The 20,668-nt window shown below is 41.7% G+C and overlaps 1 protein-coding gene across 3 annotated transcripts in view; it reads right to left on the bottom strand.

Moving 5' to 3' along the window:
* Window positions 1–1,428: 1,428 nt before the first annotated feature.
* piezo1 (piezo-type mechanosensitive ion channel component 1) overlaps window positions 1,429–20,668 on the bottom strand; it is an 89,642-nt gene continuing 70,402 nt past the window's right edge. For all 3 annotated transcript variants that reach the window (XM_046070482.1, XM_046070483.1, XM_046070484.1), the window contains exons 32-54: window positions 20,325–20,463; window positions 18,980–19,054; window positions 18,319–18,491; window positions 18,119–18,228; window positions 17,432–17,608; window positions 16,646–16,904; window positions 15,646–15,834; window positions 13,331–13,465; window positions 12,917–13,166; window positions 12,334–12,466; window positions 11,924–12,071; window positions 10,891–11,043; window positions 10,629–10,690; window positions 10,302–10,460; window positions 10,041–10,188; window positions 7,914–8,102; window positions 7,131–7,223; window positions 5,423–5,595; window positions 4,536–4,658; window positions 4,352–4,431; window positions 3,572–3,758; window positions 2,757–2,898; window positions 1,429–2,511 (exon numbers count right to left, since the gene is read on the bottom strand). In XM_046070482.1, coding sequence (XP_045926438.1) covers window positions 2,383–2,511; window positions 2,757–2,898; window positions 3,572–3,758; window positions 4,352–4,431; window positions 4,536–4,658; window positions 5,423–5,595; window positions 7,131–7,223; window positions 7,914–8,102; window positions 10,041–10,188; window positions 10,302–10,460; window positions 10,629–10,690; window positions 10,891–11,043; window positions 11,924–12,071; window positions 12,334–12,466; window positions 12,917–13,166; window positions 13,331–13,465; window positions 15,646–15,834; window positions 16,646–16,904; window positions 17,432–17,608; window positions 18,119–18,228; window positions 18,319–18,491; window positions 18,980–19,054; window positions 20,325–20,463 — 3,426 coding nt within the window. In that variant the 3' untranslated portion in view covers window positions 1,429–2,382. The remainder of the gene's footprint in view (window positions 2,512–2,756; window positions 2,899–3,571; window positions 3,759–4,351; window positions 4,432–4,535; window positions 4,659–5,422; window positions 5,596–7,130; window positions 7,224–7,913; window positions 8,103–10,040; window positions 10,189–10,301; window positions 10,461–10,628; window positions 10,691–10,890; window positions 11,044–11,923; window positions 12,072–12,333; window positions 12,467–12,916; window positions 13,167–13,330; window positions 13,466–15,645; window positions 15,835–16,645; window positions 16,905–17,431; window positions 17,609–18,118; window positions 18,229–18,318; window positions 18,492–18,979; window positions 19,055–20,324; window positions 20,464–20,668) is intronic.

The following is a 20,668-nucleotide window of genomic DNA, read 5'->3' as shown; positions in this document are numbered from 1 at the left end:
ACAGGTGATGAGCAGTGCCTGGTTTTCTCCACACATACCACTTAGAATTAAGGCCAAAAAGTTCTATCTTGGTCTCATCAGACCAGAGGATCTTATTTATCACCATCTTGGAGTCCTTCAGGTGTTTTTTAGCAAACTCCATGCGGGCTTTCATGTGTCTTGCACTGAGGAGAGGCTTCCGTTGGGCCACTCTGCCATAAAGCCCCGACTGGTGGATTGCTGCAGTGATGGTTGACTTACTACAACTTTCTCCCATCTCCCGACTGCATCTCTGGAGCTCAGCCACAGTGACCTTTGGGTTCTTCTTTACCTCTCTCACCAAGGCTCTTCTCCCCCGATAGCTCAGTTTGGCCGGACGGCCAGCTCTAGGAAGGGTTCTGGTCGTCCCAAACGTCTTCCATTTGAGGATTATGGAGGCCACTGTGCTCTTAGGAACCTTAAGTGCAGCAGAAATTTTTTTGTAACCTTGGCCAGATCTGTGCCTTGCCACAATTCTGTCTCTGAGCTCCTTGGGCAGTTCCTTCAACCTCATGATTGGGGCGGCTGTGGCTCAGGAGGTAGAGCGGGTTGGCGGAAGGTCAGCGGTTCGATCCCTGGCTCCCCCTGGTTGCGTGTCGAAGTGTCCTTGGGCAAGATACTGAACCCCGATTTGCCCCTGGCGGCTATTCCGCCAGTGTATGAATGAGTGTCACTGGTGAATGCAGATGTAGTGTAAAAGCGCTTTGAGTGGTCGAAAAGACTAGAAAGGCGCTATACAAGTACAGAGCATTTACATGATTCTCATTTGCTGTGACATCTTATATAGACAGGTGTGTGCCTTTCCTAATCAAGTCCAATCAGTTTAATTAAACACAGCAGGACTCCAATGAAGAAGTAGAACCATCTCAAGGAGGATCAGAAGAAATGTACAGCAAGTGAGTTAAATATGAGTGTCACGGCAAAGGGTCTGAATACTTATGACCATGTGATATTTCAGTTTTTGTTTTTTAATAAATTTGCTAAAATTTCTACATTTCTGTTTTTTTCTGTCAAGATGGGGTGCTGAGTGTACATTAATGAGAAATAAAATTTTAAAAATAAAAAGAACTTTTTGGATTTTTGGAAAATGGCTGCAATGAAACAAAGAGTGAAAAATTTAAAGGGGTCTGAATACTTTCCGTACCCACTGTATGTTTTCTTCAGATCATGTAGTCCTACTAAGACGGAACAAAAAGCTTTAGCATGAAAATAAAAAAATTAAATAAATTCAGTCTGAGGGGCAAGGACATGGGCTCATGGGTGATGAGTCCAGCCCATCAGTCAACTCATCAACCAATCAATGTTCACTTTGTAATCAGTGTATCGGTCGCGTGGTCTTTGACCAGGCTTTCCGATGTAGAGGGCTGTTTTAAAGGTTGCACACTCATTATACCAACAAAGAACCAGCACTTAAACCCAAAATGTTTTTTTTATGGTTCAACATCATATTGCAATTTTCCCTTATGTTACATGGAGACATTCAAATCCAACATTTGTCTGAGGGGCGTCCTGTGGGTCTTATTGAGCTTTACTGTATGTCTGTGCTCTGCTGTGTGTACATTTTAATTAAAAAAGGTATTTTGAAGTGAACTGATCTGAACTTGGGTTTTGAAATGGCCAACTAAAGGCAACCAGCAGGAACTATTTCAGGACACTTGTATTCCTGAAGCCTGATCCACAGCTCACTAACCTGTCTTATCCATTGTCCCTGAACCTGGGAGCTGTGGTGGCCTGGAACTGAAAGAGCTGCTTTTGATTACTAGTCCAAACTCAGACTTTGGCTACTTCTGACCAGGTAAATAGAACATAAAATAGCCCTTTAAACCTTGTTTCATGCTGTAAAGCCAAATCACCATGGCCACTGCACACACATGTCACATTTACAAGATTGAATGATTTTTAAAACATTTCCAAGTTTGATAGACAGCATGGCACGTTCAAATCAATCAGCATACTGATACAGTAACTGCAGATGGTTACAGCCACGCAGTGGAGAAACACCGCTCAATTTGACCTCTGATTATGCCTTCTAGGGGCGATATGTCCGATCCTGCTGCCGTCAATCTCACCCATAGTGTGACTGCAATTCCACTCTCAATAGTCTGTAGTGTAAGGTGGTTTGATGAAAGTGCTTAGGCAGCTGTGAACATGCAACAGCGACCAGTGTCCAGCAACAGGAGATGTTTCATACAGTATGTCTATTAGTGTCTAATAATCTCCTTTCATGTGTCTCCTTGTCTGTGAGTCAATGTCCACTCGGGTAAGGAGGAAGAAGCCTCCCATGTGCTGTCCTCATGGACATCTTTGCAATGTGCTTCAGAAATCACTGTGTTCTATTGCAACCAAACGTTATCAGCCAGTCAGTCAGTATCTGTCTTGGTCTCGGTTGTGGATGTCTCTGGTCCATTTGATCATAGTTTCCGGAGATCGATAGAGGAAGATCAATTTGGAGTAAAGTTCCTCTTCCAGCTCCAACTCTCCAGTCTCACGCACCTGAAACACACAGAAACTTTAGTTTGTGGAAGAGGATTACAAAGAAATGATTTTCAAGGAGTGCTGAGTGTTCTTTTGTGGACGTATTATTTAAACGAGACAGCATGGCTATGCTAATGTTTAGACCAGGAGAATATTCCATATTTCTCAAGAACAGCTAATTCAAAGTTGGAAAATACATTTTACCTAATCTCTGATATGTGTGTGTGTGTAAATGCATGTGCTGTATTAATATGCACACTAACCAGAAAGATGTCTGTGCAGAGCTTGAGGATGCGGTCCACACAGGGCAGCTCCTCAAACATAATGGAGTGGGAGATCTCACTGAAGAAGCCACGCACAAACTTCCCAATGACTAAGACCACAGACACATACAGACCCATGATCCTGGAAGGATTAGAGAATACTATAACTATCAAAAACATAATCTTTTGATAACCATAAACAAAACAAATCAGCAGTCAGGAATGGATTGGAATATAAATTGACTTTTTGCAGAACTGTGAAAACAATGATGGATGGATTAAAAAGGAAAGCTCATTTGCTTAAAATGTTAAAACAGATTCTCAACAAAACCAAGCGAAGAATATTGTCCAATCACATTTCTTTTGTCTTCAACTAAAGAAAATCATTTGTCATTTTTGCTTCCTGCTGATTTATTTACACTCATTTTATTCTGTATCTGGTAAGGCTTCTTCACCAGCTCAAACTTGTGTAGAACACTGATCACCCGCTCTAGCCAGCTTACATTAGCTCCCTGTTTGGCAAAGCACCAATTTTACAATTTTACTGCTGACTTTCAAGGTGTTAAATGGCAAAATGTCTCACTGATTTGTTGACTCCTTAACTGCCTGTGTCTCCCCTTAGATCAGTAGACAGGGCTCCTGTGGTTATTACTAGATCTCAGCTGAAAACCTGTGGCAACTGGTACTGGTCATGGACTTGGGAACATCTTTAACTACTTTTAAACTGCTCTTTAAACATTTATGGATTTTTGAGAATATTAAAGGTGTTTATATCTAACCCATGTACATATTGTTTGTGAGTGTGTGTTCCTTACCCATATCCAGCCAGGAAGCCCAGACTGGGTGGACTGACTTTGTCATTGAATATGACCATGGGTAGAACCCCACATGAGGTGGGGGCACAGCCTGCGATGGCGATGTCCCACCACTCCTGATTCCCACTGCCATTCAGTGACCTGTCACTCTTCAGGGATAGTGTTATATTCCGGTACCCTTCATTACCTACAAAACAAGCAATCTCTTGGTTAAAACAGACACTAAGGTGTGAATAACTAAAATACATGTGGGTATCTATCTATACAAGGACAAAGTTGCTGTAATGGTATTTTGGCTGTTGGTCGCTATGCTGCTATTTAGTGTTCATCCTTCTGCAAACACCCGAACAAACACTTTACCAGCATTGTGCTAACATTGTTAGAGACACAGAAGGCTCTGTGACACCAGGTTGGTCAAATTAATCCAGGAAGAAGAGAGACGCAAATGTTTCAAAAGACACTACAAGGACTACACAAAGTTTGTCAATTATATGATGGCATTTCCATTATAATTCCGTGCATGTGAAACCTACTTAATAATAAACCTGATTCTGATTTTAATGTTACACAGTGACCTAAAGTTTCCTTATGGACATCTTGTTTGTTACTTCTGACTTGATACTGGTAAAACTGTTACTGTACTTAGAACAGAAAGCAGCCATTAACTACTTTGATGTTTTGGTGGCCCCTTCCATGACGATCTGGTCTGATCCTGGAAATGGTTTTGCCCAACAAATCTTATATTGTATACATGTTAACAGTAACTCAATCAACTCTGACCTTTATCTAGTTGACTGACTGGTTTGGCCTCAGCTCCATTAGGGGCGCGGATGTAGTTAGGGAACATATTAGGAACATGCCTGGGAAAGAGACAAGACACCATCTGTAAGATACTACTATATGCATTAAATAAATCGCCAAACACTTGTATTCACATCAACATCCTTCCAGAGAGGCAACATACACCGGCTCAGTGTGATTGCCAATCAGCAGTGAGGCCAGATCTGCTCTGACTGGGTCCCCGGGTTGCAGGTCTATAGAGTGCTTGTCGGAGGTGTGTTCCACCGTCCCTCCTTTACCCAGGTCCCTGTCAGAGAAACATTCAAAGATGCATCACATAGACCCACTTAAATCAACCAAAACTGATATAGCAGAAGAACTGTTGCAGAGAGGAAAAGACAAATTGACTGCAATCCATATAATGTGTTTTGTATTATCTCCTAGGACACTATGACACTATTCACTTCACTATTCACTAGTTTGCATGAGCAGCTTCATTATTATTATTATTTATTTTAAGGCTGATACTATAGATTAATGTGCAAAAAACAGGTTTGGCCTGAGGGTGGGGCCAGAAGAAAGACATGTTAAAAAGGTGTAATTTTTTTTATACAGTGACCCTTTTAAGACATTTCAGACTCCTCACAGCTTGTTAAACTCACCAATAATTTCAGACATTATCAGTATACTGATGTAGTGTACAGTTACTTCCCAAAGTGGATGCCGTGGCATTTTTCATTTAATGTCTATTTATTATGCCTTTCTAATTTTCTTACCATGTTAAAAAACTAGCAAACAACAAAAATTAATGAGAAATGAGCTCTAGGCTACATATAAAAATCACCTTATTAAAGACCTGCTAAATATGCAGTTATGCCTTAGCTAACAACAGGAGCTCACGGCTGCTGGTTTTCCGGGGGCGGAGCAGTTTAAAAATGCTGATACCATCTGGGGTGAACTTTCTATTTCAGCTTTAGGATGCTAACGTTAGATGACATTTACCCAGTTTGTTTGAATAATTATGCATAACTGTATAGTGCCATTTTGTAATAAGGAGAGCAAAGGCTTTACCTCTGGAAATTCCAGGACAGACGTAGTGTTAGGTCAGCATGACTTCCAAGTAGTTCCTTTATGACTTCCTGTCTGCTGGGGGGGCTGATCCTCCAAACCGATCCTGAACTACCTTCGATGCTGGCCGTCACGATGTCCTCGTAACTATAGAGAGTGATGAACTGCATGGCTACCTAGATGCACATACATATATTTTGTGTCAATTATTCACAAGTAAAATTTCACTATAACTTTTGAGGATCAGGTTGTGCCTGGTTATGCTGCCAAAGAAGTTAGAAATAAATTTCAACATCACACCCTGTACGCAGGATAAGCGGTTGACGATGGATGGATGGACATCTATAATTCACCTTCACTTAATTTATTACAATTACTGGGAAAAAGAGCAGGACTTTATAAGTGAGGGAGACATGTCTCCTCCATCTCCGTTGGAAATTACACCCTTACTTCACAAAGAGAATGATGAACTGAGAGAGAGCAAAGGCAGAACATCATTTACATTTATGCCAAAATGACACACAAATGAGGTACAATCCAAGCAATCAATCCATGTCCCACCGGAGCCGAGTGCCAGAAAGCTGCAGGTGCAGGCAAATAAGTCAATAGAAAGTAAATTATATTTTTTTAAAGATAAGGTGGAGATAGCGGGAGAGAGAGAGAAAGAGTATATTAGGTGAGTTTAGCACTCTCAGAGGTAGGTCTTATGTTTTTGAAGACTGAATGAATCAAGTTACTAACTAGTTTCAATTGGGAGCCAAAAAGATGTTACAGTAGTCATGGCCAGAGATGACTAGTGCATGTACGAAGAGTTGAGAGGCATGAAGTGAAAACATGAAGAAGAAAAAAAGAAGATGAGGAAAAAAGAAAGCATTTTGAGCAGATAATGACGATTGAGTTTACAGTAAATAACTATCTGAATGCTGTTCATTCTAGTCCTAACTGTGGGGAAGACACTTCAATAACGTCCGCTGGCGTTAGACCAATTGTGTTTTTTCCTTCACATTTTTTGTTAGTTAACCTAATCTTGTGATCGAGTGTGGAACTCAACTAGCTAGCAGACTGAAAGAAAGCGAACAAGCTATACAGCATTGACAGAAATTAACGTTGTCTACAATAGCATGGGACATCTTGTGATTACCATTATTGAAAGCACACAATGTCATGGAGTGATATGGAGAGAGAGAAAAAACAGCTTTATAGCTTTTTGAATAATGAAAGCTATGTCCAAGGAGAACATTTAAAAGTTGAACTTTCTAATTCTATAATGTAAAAGCATATTAAATTGACTTTATTAACATGTTAGTATAATAAGTATTATACTATTTAACTGTTTTATCTCCCCTCAGGATAAGTATTGAAGTTCCTGACTCCAGCAAAAGAGAAGGATAAAGTGCTCTTAAAATACTGATGATGAAAACTGTAAGTTTAGTATTCCACTTTAATTGAGAACATTTGCCTAACAACATTAACTTTGTACCAGCTTATTACATTCTACTAATGGCTAATTGGCCCTTTCTTCAGGGCTCAATTTGAACTTATTTTGTTGTTTATTTATATTTTTATTGTTATGGTTTTAATGTTATTTTTATACATTATTAAAAATATACTATACATGTGAACATTTGAAATTAAAAACAGAAAAGAAAAGACAGGAAACACAAAGTAGCAGTACATAAATCACATAAATCTAAGTAAAATCCCTACGCACCGCATTGTCTCCAAAATCTTTGGTGAGTTGTTCATATTGAGTCTCAGTGAAGGGCTTGATGGACTGCTGCTGCACACTCATGGTGAACAGGGGCTAGACAAACCCATAGAAAAAAATACACCAGTGAATTATGCACATTTCACAAACTGTGTCATTTTCGTTTTAAATCGTTATATTCCATTTGCCTGTAGACTGTGAAGATCCCTTGCAACTTAATTGATTTCCATCTGTGAACAAGTTCTTTGCATTCTGAAACCTGTGATGTGCGTGGTATCTGTACTTTTATGAGCCCTGGCAGAGGTCTCTAATAATAATCTATGATCTACAGGGATTACCCACCTTCATGAAAAATATACATGCCAGATAATCTGAACAACAGAACTTAAAACTCATACGTTCTTCAAACTCCATGCCCGCCGTTTATAAGACTGTCTTTCTGTAGTCTCCAATCCCTAACTGAGCTGACTCTGCTTCCATCATCAGAGAATGTATTGCATGCCATCTCTTAGTGGAAGTGACTTCACTTGTATACTTATTGCATATTGACAGTATGTCTATTCCTTTTACACACTGCACTATTTAATTATTCAAAATTAAAAAAAAACTTTTCAGCATGGACTCCATTTGTTTAAGTAATTTAAACAATACTCAGAAAGCAGTTTTGAAAGTTTTGTTGTCAAATTACATTAAATGCAGCTACTGAGCTTTAGAGTACTCACAACTTTTTCTATTTTTCTATTTTAAGAGAAACTATAACAGACTGCTATATCAAATGTGGATTACCTCATATCCTCCCAGCTTTACGGTCACTGTGACGTCGATAGGGTGGTTGACCACGCCCACCACTGATCTGACCAATGAAATGAAGAGAAGGGGAAACCAGATGATGCAGATCAAGAAGAAGATGATGAGTCCACCCATGCCATATTTCACTATTTTCTTCTTCTTCTGCCCTTTAGGCTGTGGGTATTTCTGAGGGCAGAAAATATTGAGAGATAAACAGTTTGTAAATATGATGCAATAAATACATTTTTTTTAACTTTTGCAAAAATATAATGTTCAGTATTTTTTTACACGTAATTTTAACGATAATTTAGAGGAAACTAGCACTAGGGTTTGTGTATCTTTGTGACACCGGGAGCTGTGTTGTCGGGGGCAACAGACTCTGGTAGGAACTCCAAGGAAAATTGGTCCCACTTGAGGGGCCAGACTAAGAGCGATTCTCAAATCCTGGATGAATCAACAACATCAAAGCTGCAGAACCTCGCCTGGAACCTAACTCCTGGAGAGGGGTTGTACTCTGCTCAGGATGAGGGGTGGTTTCGGATGGGTGTGGGGATACCCACGAGCCCAGGGTACTGGAAAGAAGACTTTGATAGACAGTTATCAAACCTCAGATCCAGTAAGAGCAATATGGATTCCGTCCTGACCATGGAACAGTGGACTATCTCTTCACCCTTGCAGGGTTAGTGAAGAGGTAAAGGGAGATTGCTCATCAAGTCTACATGGACTTTGTTGACTTGGAGAAGACTTATAACCGTGTTCCCTGGGGTGTAGCTGTGAGCTATTCAGTCCTTATTCAATGGTCTTTCTTTATAGAATCTCAAGGTGCAACTAGGGGAAGGAGAGTGTCCAGTTTGGAGACCTCAGAACCTGTTTCTGGCTCTTTGCGATTTGAAGTTCATGGTGTGGTGAAGCCAACAGAACCCCATAATCTGCACAGGGGTGGTTTGCAGCCGATTGTGAAGCGGTCTGGATAAAAGTCAGCACCTTCAAGTCTGAGGCCAGGGTTCTCTGCCAGAAAAGTGTGCGGGTTGCTCCCTCTGGGTTGGGAATGACTTGCTACTCCAAACAAAGGAGTTCTTGTTCTTGTTCACAAGTGAGGGTAGAATGGAGCTTGAGATCATCAGGCGGATTGATACGGCGTAAGCACTAATGCTGCTACGCCTGAAGGCAGAGCTCTCAATCTAACTACTGCATGTTCCGACTGTCACCTGTGGACATGAGCTTTAGATAGTGATCAAGAGAATAAGATTGTGGGTACAAGCGACCCAAATGAGTTTCCTCCATAGGGTGGCACTTCTGAGCTCACAGCAGTACTGCCATCTAACAGATCTAGTGTAGACACTGACAAAGGAGTACAGCTGCTGTGCTGCTTTGAAACCAGCCAGAGTAGACACAGTGTAGGCAGTAGTGAGGCTAAAAGCATGGACCTAGAGGTAAGGTCCCAAAGGGCTGAATGTGGTTAGCTCTCTTGGTTGCGTGTCTGCCCCATGTACAAGGCTGAGTCCTTAATGTAGCATCCCGGGTTCAAGTGCCTTTGCTGTGTGTCGCCCCGTATCTCTCTCCCTGTTTCCTACTGCTATCCGCTGTCCTGTCTGTCAAAATAAAGGTAGAAATGCCCCAAAAATATCTTTTAAAAAAACTGTCTCATGTTCATTTAATCCTAAAACTATAGCACTAACGGCACACTGGACACCACAACAAAAACAGATGGAGGGGAGAACTGAAAACAGTCTTTGTCAGTCTGTCTTTGTATAAGGCACAGTCACATTAGCTTTCTATTCAAGGAAATCCCCTGCACTCAGTCGCAACAAAGGATGTGATGTAGGTAATAAATAAATAAATTTAATTGTTCCATTTTCAACAGTGATCACAGTCTGAAACAGAAAGTAACGCTGCAGTGTATAGACTGTAGTGTGATATAGTACAAAATGAAGTGACAACACACAGCTAGAACAATCAGTTCTTCATTTCCAAACACAGCGCACCACTGCTTCTGTCTGTCCATCCAAATTCACGTCAGAGTGGAGCCTGCCTAGTTTCAATCAAGTTTTTTTTCCTAACAGGACCCTAATCCCAGAAGTAATTTGGTCTGCTGTCACATCACTGTACTCGTCCACTTCCTACCTTCTCTGTCTCTCGGCTGCATTTAATGATGAAGATGTTGGCATAAATGTCCTCCACACACATCCAGTTTGACAGAGACAGAGTGGTGTCGGTCCAAACCCAGTCCATCACTGCTCGCAGCTCTACCAGGAACGGCACCAGACGAAACCTACGCACACACACATAGCATCCAAATCATACTGTCAATAAATTCTTGGACTTTTTGGTCCAAATGTTAATTCTACTGAAAAGCACAGACAGCTGCAGACTTTGTGTCCGTACCCTTGGAAGAGGAACAGGTTGAGATGGTTGTATTTCTTAGTGAGGAAGTTGCCGAGGATACGAGTGGGGTATCCACAGCGGATCTGATAGGCTGACAGGCCAAAGTAAATACACTTGACAAAGTACCAGAGCTGGGCCACAAAGTTCTGATTGAACTTCCTGTACAGAGAGACAGAGAGACGAGGACGATTAAAGATTGTTTAATTTAATTTGCAGCAATATTCTGAAGACTCAACTCATATATACTGTATGGTACTGCACTATCAGAGTGATGCATTTTTACTCATAGACAGGCCATGGTGATGTAATAATTTAGTTTGACTTTACCTTTCAGTGACAGCAGGCAGGATGAAGAACATCCACAGGTGGATCCCAAACACAAGGATCACCTGAATGGAAGGGACAACAGAGGGAGGACAGGAAGGGTGTAAGGAAAATAAAACTAAAAAGCACATTAGTTGAGATGTTCTAAAAATTCAGAGCAAGGCAACTCTAAACATTTCAAAAACTGAGAGCCACAGTCCTCCACCTCCGGATGTCTTCAAAGGGAAAAACATGGAACCAGACAGATAGATACATAATGGCTAACCTGGAAGATGAGTTTTCCCAAGACGGCCTTGCGCAGGTACAAGGCTCTGTCGATGATCATGGTGCTGAACTGGATGAGCAGCATTACCAGGAAGGCCTCGGGAACCTGGTCCTCTGACAGGGTGGAGGCTATATCCGCTGCTGCACTGTGTTTCTGAAGGAGAGAGGTGCAGGCCATGAGGGATTTTCTCTATTAAATGATTTAAAATATGAAATGGCGTCTAACATGATATATTTACTTTATGATGTTGCCATTGCCTTTGATAATGAAAATAACTGAAATTACAAATGCACCTCTGTTTTTGTTATTGTAGGTGCAGCCGTGCTATGTGTTAAAGAGAGAGTGCTAGAGAAAGAGGCAAACCAGAACAACCACCAGTTAGACCAATAAAGAGTGCGAGAAAGCAACAGTACACATGCTGTCCCTCATCATACCAGTCAGCAACATATGTGAGCTTGTTGTAACCTGAACGTAGCACTGCTCTTCTCAGAGCTGGCTCATCTCCACCTGCAGCACTCCGCACCTGTGGCTCATCATCATCAACCCCAGCAGTTATAAGCTCTGGTTCAGCTCCCACTCTTTGCCAGTTCACCTGCAGTGGTATATTGCTCCGGCCACCTTTATTGAGAGTGCGTTCTTTGTGATCTTGCCTAATGTCTTGTTTTACGTCTGTCACAGTTTCTGTGTGCGGAGTCGCTGCCTGCCTGTCCGCTAAGTTACCAGCCAGTTTGCTTGCCGTCCGCCAGCTTAGTGTGAACTAAGTGTGAATTTACTGGTCACTTGTTGATATATCTGTAATGAATGTTAATGAAACCAATACTTCACACTGCCTGTAAAATAAGACAAGTCTTGCAAAGTTGGGTTGCATTTCAGGTTTCTGTAGATGACCTCATTTCAGTTTAGCTTAAATTCTGAAAGTTTTATTTTAATCACTAAATTTGATTCTTGTAGTAGTTTCTGATTTCATTATTGTAAATGGTTGATAATTGGTAAATAACTACAAAATGACAACTTCCATCCAACCATCTCTCACCCCAAAAGCCCAAAACCCAAAGACGATGATGATGAAGTCGATGACATCCGTCAGGAACATGAGTGCATAGACATCTGTGGCAGCCCGATACTCGGCATGGAGAATACCCATGAAGAAACCCTGAGCTGGCCTGTAAACACTTTGAATACTGCAGAGAAAAACAAAATGAAATGCATTAAACCACTGCATTAGTGGAAAAAGTAATAACATTTGATTAATAGATTTCAATGTTTTTAATTCGCCCTATGATTGCAGCTAATTGACTTGAAATAATTTGTGAAGAAATAATTATTTTATCATTAACATAACATATTATTATTATATTATCATAACATATTGATAATATATAAATGTTCTTAGAGGGTGACGGTGGTGACAAGGTGACATCATAGCCTCTGTATCCTACTCACCCAGAGATGAAGACATGTTTTATCTTGTGTCCCACAGCCAGCAATCTCTGACTAGCTTCCTCTCTCCTCCGGCCTTTCTGCTTCTTCTTCACTGGCTCTTCACAGGGCTCTGCAGTCTCAGCTGTGGGCTCCACTGGAACAGTCAGAACCACAATCAGGGAGAATTAGCACCAAAAACAAATCTACAGAGACTCTTACTGACACAGGAGTTATCAGAGTACTGACAGATGAACATAGTAAGAGCAAATTAGTTTAATGCAATGTCATGGTTGGTTGAGACTTGTAGACGACAAAAAGGGCAACACTATTGCAGGTCAAGATTGCAATTGAGTTCCTGTGGGATAAAGTTGTGGGTAGTGGCTGATCGTTGCATCCAGTTCATGAAGGAATAGAAAAATACTATACGAAGTTAATAAATTGTGTACTATTTACAAACATGGGTACGCTGCACAAGTTGAAGTTGAATAAAAACTGCACATACTTTATTGGTTTCTGGCGCTCCAGCCTTAATGGAACACAGCCAGAGTTAATGTTATGAGTAACACCTCTACCATCACAGTCCAGACATAATGAAGCCACAAACCTTTGCTGCCCCGTTGTTTGGGTTGTTTGGGTTGTTTGGGTTTCTTGCGGAAGCGGATACTGCTGCTTTTCTTTGGGACTTCCTCTGTCACCTGCTCATTGTCTCCCTCCATCTTATCCTCCCCGTTCTTCAGCCCAGATGAAGATCCCTGTCCGTCTGTTGACCCAGTGGGTGCTGGTTCCGCTGTAGGAGGCTGAGAGGTCGCAGCAGCAGAAGAGCTGGTACTCGGTTCAACATAGTCCACCTTATCCTATATTGATAAACAACAGAAAGACTAGGAAAGCAGTCTAATATCTTTAAAAAGACGTCTGCTGATACGGTTACATGATCACTGCTTTGGTCAATGGCCAAGAACACATGCTTTAAAACTGGTTATTGAGAGAGCAGTAACCAGTAGCAACTAATATCGCCAACCTTTTCAAGTTGGTCCAGTTCGTCCACCTCTCTTTCCTCCTTCCCGCCTCGATCTTCATTTTTTTCATCCTTACAACTTTCTGGTGAGGGGCTCTGCTCCTCCAGGGGGCCCTCATGGTCCCACAGGCCGTAACGCTGTGCCCACGCACGCAGAGACACACACACACACACACGCACAGTGAGTAAAGTTATGTCGGCTCTATCCTGTTCTTTATTGGATTTGGGGTATTTTCTCACATTCCCACATCACCAAACCCATTCTTTGCAATCCTCTACCTGTCCACCAGTCATCTCACTGACTTTGACTCCAGCCACTCCCTCCTGCCCTGCAGTGACCCCTTTCCATCCAGTCCCAGTCACCTGATGTCACGATCCTGTCCTGAGCGTGTCTGGTTTTCAGTCCTGTCTGTGTGTCTTGTTGCGGAGTCTGGGTTTTTGTTCCATGTCTGTGTTCCTAGTCCTGTGTTTTAGTTCTTGTCGTAGTATTTGATTCTAGTTCTTTCTCTGCATCTTTTGGGTTTAGTCTGCTGGGTACTCTGTGTTCTCATTTCTCTGTTATGATCCCTGTGTTATAGTTGGTTAGGTGTCATTTATGTTCTCTGCCAGTTTCAGTAATCTGATTTTGTTCATTCAGCTCTAGTCTCTGTTTAGCCTTTATTATTCCTCCACATCTTATTTAGTATCTGTCTTGCCTCGTATCTTAGTCCTGTACCTTAGCTTATGTGTTAAGTGTTCACTCCCGGTCTGTGTACTTCTGTGTTTTGCATCTGCGTCTCTCTGTTCCCCCCTGCTGTCTCTCTGCCTGCCTGCTTGTCTCTGTTTTCCCTTCTGTCTCTCTGCCTCGTTTACCCTGATCCCAGTCACCAGTGTCGCTCCCGCCCAGCTCGTTAGTCCTTATGTATAAATGTCTGGTGTTTCTGTTCATTCCCTGTCTGGTCATTGTCGCATATATGTCCTGTTGTATGAAGTTGCTGCTCTTGGCTGTTACCAGTTTCCTGTACCTGGGAGTTCTGTTTGTCATGCTTGGGATTAATAAACCCTGGAACTCAATCTCAGCTCACAGTGTCATGCGTTTGGGCTCTCCCCTGCTTTGCGCACCCAGCGATCCTGACACCTGACCTTCTCAGCCCACCTGCTCATCTGTTTTCTATATTCCCTCATCGGCCCTGCAGTATTTTACCTCTACTTGCCTGAACTGATGATCCTTTGCCAAACCCTTTTGGATAAGTCTGCCTGTTCGGACTGCCTTCTTAGTTCAGGTTTTGACCCTTGGCGGTCTTATGATTCAGTAAAGATATGTGTTTCCATTTTGTCATTAAATCTCTCAACTGTTGTCTGTCTATTCCTTGCTGCCTGGCAGGCGTTTACAGGAGACAGGTCTACCAAACCAATTTTCAATTGAAATATATTGACCTAGAACACAGGCCGCCTTTGTGTGCACATGCTCATGTATACTTTTATCCAAGGCGACTTACAATTTCTATTTATGTCAGAGGTCACACGCCTCTGGAGCAACTAGGGGTTAAGTTTCTTGCTCAGGGACACATTGGTGGTTGGGTCACAGTGAGCAACTGAACATGGGTACATTAGAAATTACAATGCTGCTCTCCGCATAAGTTATGGAGATGCAAAAAATGGCAAAAATAATGCAGGCTTTTTTCCATGGACAGTATTCTTCAGCCTCAGACTTCTACAGGAGTAGGTGCTGGCAGCATATATGGCACTATTTTAACAATGAGCTGCAGGGGTTGTCCCTTTACCAGCCATCTCAGCTACTGATTTCACTTAGTTTATCATTTTAAGCATGTTATACCTTTCCTGAAATTTCTCTGTTGCATGTCTTTTGTGACTTTATTTAACTTTCCCTACGTTTTAATTATTATACAGTAATATTTGTACGTTGCAGCGACTCAGCAATGAGTTTGATATTTTTCTCAAACAATATCACCATAATATTATAGGGACAGTCCGTCTGTATGTCCTGTCCAGAGGCTCTTCAAATGACATGGGACAGATCTGTCTGCTAGTTTTCTGTCACAGGTGCTATTGCACTGGTCAAAGCTAAAGAGCAGGCGGAACCTTCAGAAGACACCCACATCAGGTGGCTTAGCAAAGGGCCTACTGAAATGGTCCAGTGTTCATTGGCTGTATCTAAAGTCAGTGCATCTGAGTGTACTGTTAGGACTTTTTAGCACCAACTTTTTATTTTGAAAAGTGGAAGGTGGCCAATTATGTCCTTGTTGCTTTCACCCTGGTCCTTGCTTACGAGTCGTCGAGTGTAACCCTCACTGTAATGACTATAAATACTAACTGACCATGAGCAGGGATCTGTGGAAGAACAGAGCCAGCAGCTGAAGAAGATCGTATCTGATGTAGTTGTCAGTCTTCTCCAGGCCCAGGATGCGAGGTGGGAAGAAAGGTTTGTCTTCATTTAGAGTCATCTCATAAACACTGTTCCAGGGAAAGAATCCAAACTGGAAAAGGTATTTCACCACCACCATCACCTGGAAAGAGGCAAACCAGAACAACCACCAGTTAGACCAATAAAGAGTGCGAGAAAGCAACAGTACACATGCTGTCCCTCATCATACCAGTCAGCAACATATGTGAGCTTGTTGTGACCTGAACGTAGCACTGCTCTTCTCATTACTGTAATTCAGTAATTGGATTACAGTGGTTAGAGATCTCCAAGTCTAATCACCAGTGATTGAGATATCACATACTGTATGATGAGAAGAGGTGTTCTAAAGGTTAAGATAATGGGATTACAACGATAAGGTTGAGGCCCCAGAGTAAGTCTGCCTTTCTTCATGCCATATTAAGCCTCCCTGAGTAAGGTTGTTCTGTAATTAAACTTGTTTATTTTATGCGTATGGGTTGCAAAAGAAACCCAGCCAAGATTCAAATCAGATTCATCTCTTTTGACGATTGCTTGTGGTCAAAATGTAGACACATCCTCACCTCTAGGTTATGTTAAAATGAAAAAAGCTGTATTAACTTATACTATAGAATTAATATATTTGTCCACTTGCAGGAGAACCAGCTGTAAACACAACATTAGACATTTTGTCACCATATTAAAGTTGATGTGTTAGCATTCATTTGTGTGTACCAGATAAATGAAAGTCCAATATTCACTCTCCTTTTAGCGCCTGTTTGGTCTCCACCACCTCCAGAGAAACTTATCTGACTGTTCAGCTGCTAAATGCTCCCCTATGTTCACCCGTTTGTCATTAAGTTTCTCTGTCTGCTGCCTGGTGCTGAGGTTTATCAGAGCTTTGACTTTGGTAACTGTGTGTGTCTCTGCGTTCCCACCTCTGTGTAGACTATAGCAGTCATCCAAAACCTCTTGGTAGGTCTTGGAACAGCCAACATAGCCCATAGGAAGACCAGTATGGGCAGGACCAGCGATATCACAGAGGCACTGACCACGTTGTTCAACACTATGATGAAATAGCAGACTAGCTCGGAGTTGGCTGCCAGCAGGTTGTACATGGCAAAGAGCAACTTCAGCAGACGGTTCTGGTTGTTATAAAACTCTCTGCTCTGCTCCAGCTCCTCAATGAAGAACTGCCTGCAGACAGAGAATTACGACTATCAATTTGTTTTAATTTATAATAATAACTAATACATTTTATTTGGTGGTCTACTTACATCAGATAAAAACAGAACATGTTTAAAAAATGCATTAAATACAGCAACAACAACAATAACTTCAGTAAAACAATCAAATCACATTATTACAGTGAGTATGCTAATTTGAAATGATTTAAGAGCATGGAGAATACCCAAAGGTTTTAAGAGCGTTCTTCAATGTTAATGTATCTTTGTGTTCATCACCAGTCTTTCAATAACTGGTTGAACAAAAAGCAAGTTGTATTAAACTACAGTTTTCATTCCACATTCATTCCTTTCGCCCAATGTCAGCTGGGATTGGCTCCAGCCGGATAAGCAGTTGACGATGGATGGATGGATGGATGGATGGACATTCATGACCCAAACATTCCCTCTGCAAACAATGTGGTGTCACTGCTGCTATACACACAGCCCTCTGTGGATCATGTTTGACCTTCTGGAGTCAAGCGTGTTCACAGTACCTACCGTTCTCCCAGCAGCTCGCTGGCTGTTCTGGAGTGTCTGTGTTGTTGCGTGGGTGGCACTGGTACCAGTTCCATGCTGCTAGATGGGGGTTCTGGACTCAGGAGGTTTGCAGTGCTGTTGAGCCTTGGCCTGGGGGTAGACCGGCCTGTCAACCCCCCGCCATCCACCTCCAGGCAGCTGAGAGAGTGATTGAAACACACATACACATCAAAATACAAATACATAAAACTGAGAAACTGAAGATGGATTATTGTACAGAAATGTATTATTCAAAACAAGACTTTATATCTAAAGACCCTCTTGCCATCCCATCTGCCACCCTGATAAACTGGTGGGCAAAACAAACAAACGATGAACTATGTTACCAGTAGTTGCCCTAACATGTACATTTTGTCCTGAGGGTACTGCTAGAGGAAAAGAGCAAGGATCCTTTAAGAACATCCAACACAAGAGCATCCATGTTTAAATAAAGACAAGCTCTCATTACATCAGCTAGAAAGACACAGTGTAAACCTACAGTATGTACACAGCATGATGTGTTCTAGGAGTGATAATAATAATAAACCCTCATTGCAGCCTTAAGTCTATGGAACGGACTCAGCTCTATGAGTGAACTAATGAAATAATAATAAAAGATTTATTATAATATTATTAGTAAATAAAAGACACACTCTTTTCCACACTAACCTGTATCTGGTGGAGTTTTCTGCATCAGTCTCATCCAAACAGGTCTCCAGTGTGGGACTCTCACTGTCCTGAGATATCTGGTCCTCTGTGGAGTCTGCTGTAGTGTGATGCTGAGGGAGACAGACATACTGTAAATTAGAGAGGGGTTGTGTGGGTGTGTGAGCCTGTTGGTCTCTGTGTGTGATCACTTTTTGCTTCACCTGCTGTATCTTGTGTACCGTGAAGTAACGTTCGTTGCACAGAACGGTAGATGTCTCTCTGTACTGTTTGGTCAGCAGGTTGAGCCACTGAGTCACTCCATCCAACATGGCCAGAACTATGGCCCATAAGAAGCGCAGGATATCCAGAATCTTCTGCACCATCTCACCATGAGCTGCAGAGAGAGAGAGAGAGAGAGACAGGGGGAGGAAGAGAGTAGAACAGGTGATACTGTGACTGACTTAGATTTAGCAGCGTTGTGAGAAACCACCATTCCTTTTTCTGAACTGTGAAAAGACTGTGTGTGTGTGTAAGTTTAAATGCATGTTTGGAAATTAATTTCTACTAGTTCAGTCTTGTAAATCATAATGGCAGCAGTAACATAGGCCCACTTGCATGTGTGTATCTTTGCACTTTCTAATAAAAAGGGCTGTTACAACCTAATAAAGGCGACAATCACAACCGATCAATTCTGTCTGTCTGATTGTTCTGGCTTTTTGATACCTATTAATACTGTATTTAGCCATTTAGGCTCTTGTTAATTGTACAATTTTCTGAACACACAACCAATATACTGAACGTTACCCTCAGGATAACAATAACTAACCAGAATGTTGTGATGGTGAAAGGGGGAGTAGGCCAAAATCTTGAATGTGAACCTACCAGACTCCTGTTCCTCTGGCTCCCCTTCCTCCTCCTGAATGACAGGGTCCTCAAACACATCATTGTCACCAGAACCTACACACACACACACACCCACACACACACACACACACACACACAGTACATACTTAAATTAGTATGTCGGCGTGTAACATTTTTTGTTAGTCTTCATGATTTTTATTGGTCAGTGGTTTATATGCATTTGGATTGGTACTGTGTTACTCAGAGGATTGGGCTTTTGCATGAATATGTCAGTTAATGCAAAACATAAACATCAGTAATGATATGCAGAAAATTCAGTCCATTTCAGTCAGTTCATTATCTTCTGTAAATTCAGACTGACTGACCACAGCTTTGCCATTAGTCAGGTGGACCCAGACAAACCTGGCAAACCATATGAACAATATACCATATAAATCCAGATGTCTTCACACAAGATACAGCAGGTGAAGCAAAAAGTGATCACACACAGAGACCAACAGGCTCACACACCCACACAACCCCTCTCTAATTTACAGTATGTCTGTCTCCCTCAGCATCACACTACAGCAGACTCCGCAGAGGACCAGATCTTCCCTCCAGACTTGAGACCTCTTGATTTCAAATTTAGTGCGCCACGTTCACAATAATCGTATCAATTCTGCAAGGACTAGCACTTCCTAACTCAAAAGTTGCCATGGACACGACCAAAACCAAAATCATGACATGTAATCCATCTTTCCATATGAAGCCTCACACCATAAATACACATATTCATAAAAAAGAGCTACATATATAAGTTGTGAGATTGTCAAATATTTTAACAAAATAGGGGTTATCTTCCAAAAAACGTGGGGTCAAGCCCAGGATTACATCTGGCTAAGTAGTTTTCATACAGCATGTCAGCAAATAGGAATTTCCACCTTCTAATTTTCTTAATTTGTGTGTCTTTACAAAATAGGCAGCAGATTCCTTTAACATGGTGTTGGTGGGCCAGTAGGGGGCAGTCTTCCCTCTTGTCCTAATAATAAGATCCAAATGCCCCAGTGCAGTGATGGGGACGCTGCACTGTAGGAGCTGCCGTCCACCCAGGTGGGTGCTACACTGTGAAGCGCTTTGAGTATCTATGATAAAGCGCTATATAAAAGTAATTCATTATTATTATTATTATTATTACATACTGCAGATGATAAAATTGAAAAGAGCAGGGGATCTACAGAAAGTTTGACAGATTGACAGATAGACAATGCATCCTACTCTTCCTCCTGCGTCAATATTTTACAACTGTCTCACAAGTTAGACATGAATGTGGACTTAAATTCGGGCCACTTAGTCATGCATAGAAAAGGCTGTAAGGACTTCTAACCTATCCCAGGGAAAGCCTCTTGTTGTGAATACATTTTTCCTTCTTTGTCTTTACTGGCAATCTTCTTCAGCTGTCTCTGGTGTCTCTGACGTTCTCTCAAAGCTGCTTTCACACTGCTCACCCACGCTTGGTATGCCAACTGAGAGGAAAAAAAGACGACAAAAAAAACATGTGTAATTCGAGTTTAAGCACTGCAGGTTAACCATAGCGAAACACTATGATATAACAACTGCAACTAGGTGCAGTATACAATATCAGCCAGTTGTTAGACCTGGTATTGGACTGACCCAAACACTACAACATGGTAATTATATGTCTGGGGGTGGGGGGGGGGGGGGGGGGGG

Source organism: Micropterus dolomieu, linkage group LG15, assembly GCF_021292245.1.
Source record: "Micropterus dolomieu isolate WLL.071019.BEF.003 ecotype Adirondacks linkage group LG15, ASM2129224v1, whole genome shotgun sequence".
Classification (NCBI taxonomy): domain Eukaryota; kingdom Metazoa; phylum Chordata; class Actinopteri; order Centrarchiformes; family Centrarchidae; genus Micropterus; species Micropterus dolomieu.
The sequence above is the reverse complement of the archived record's forward strand: the minus strand, read 5'-3'. Positions and strand labels throughout refer to the sequence as shown.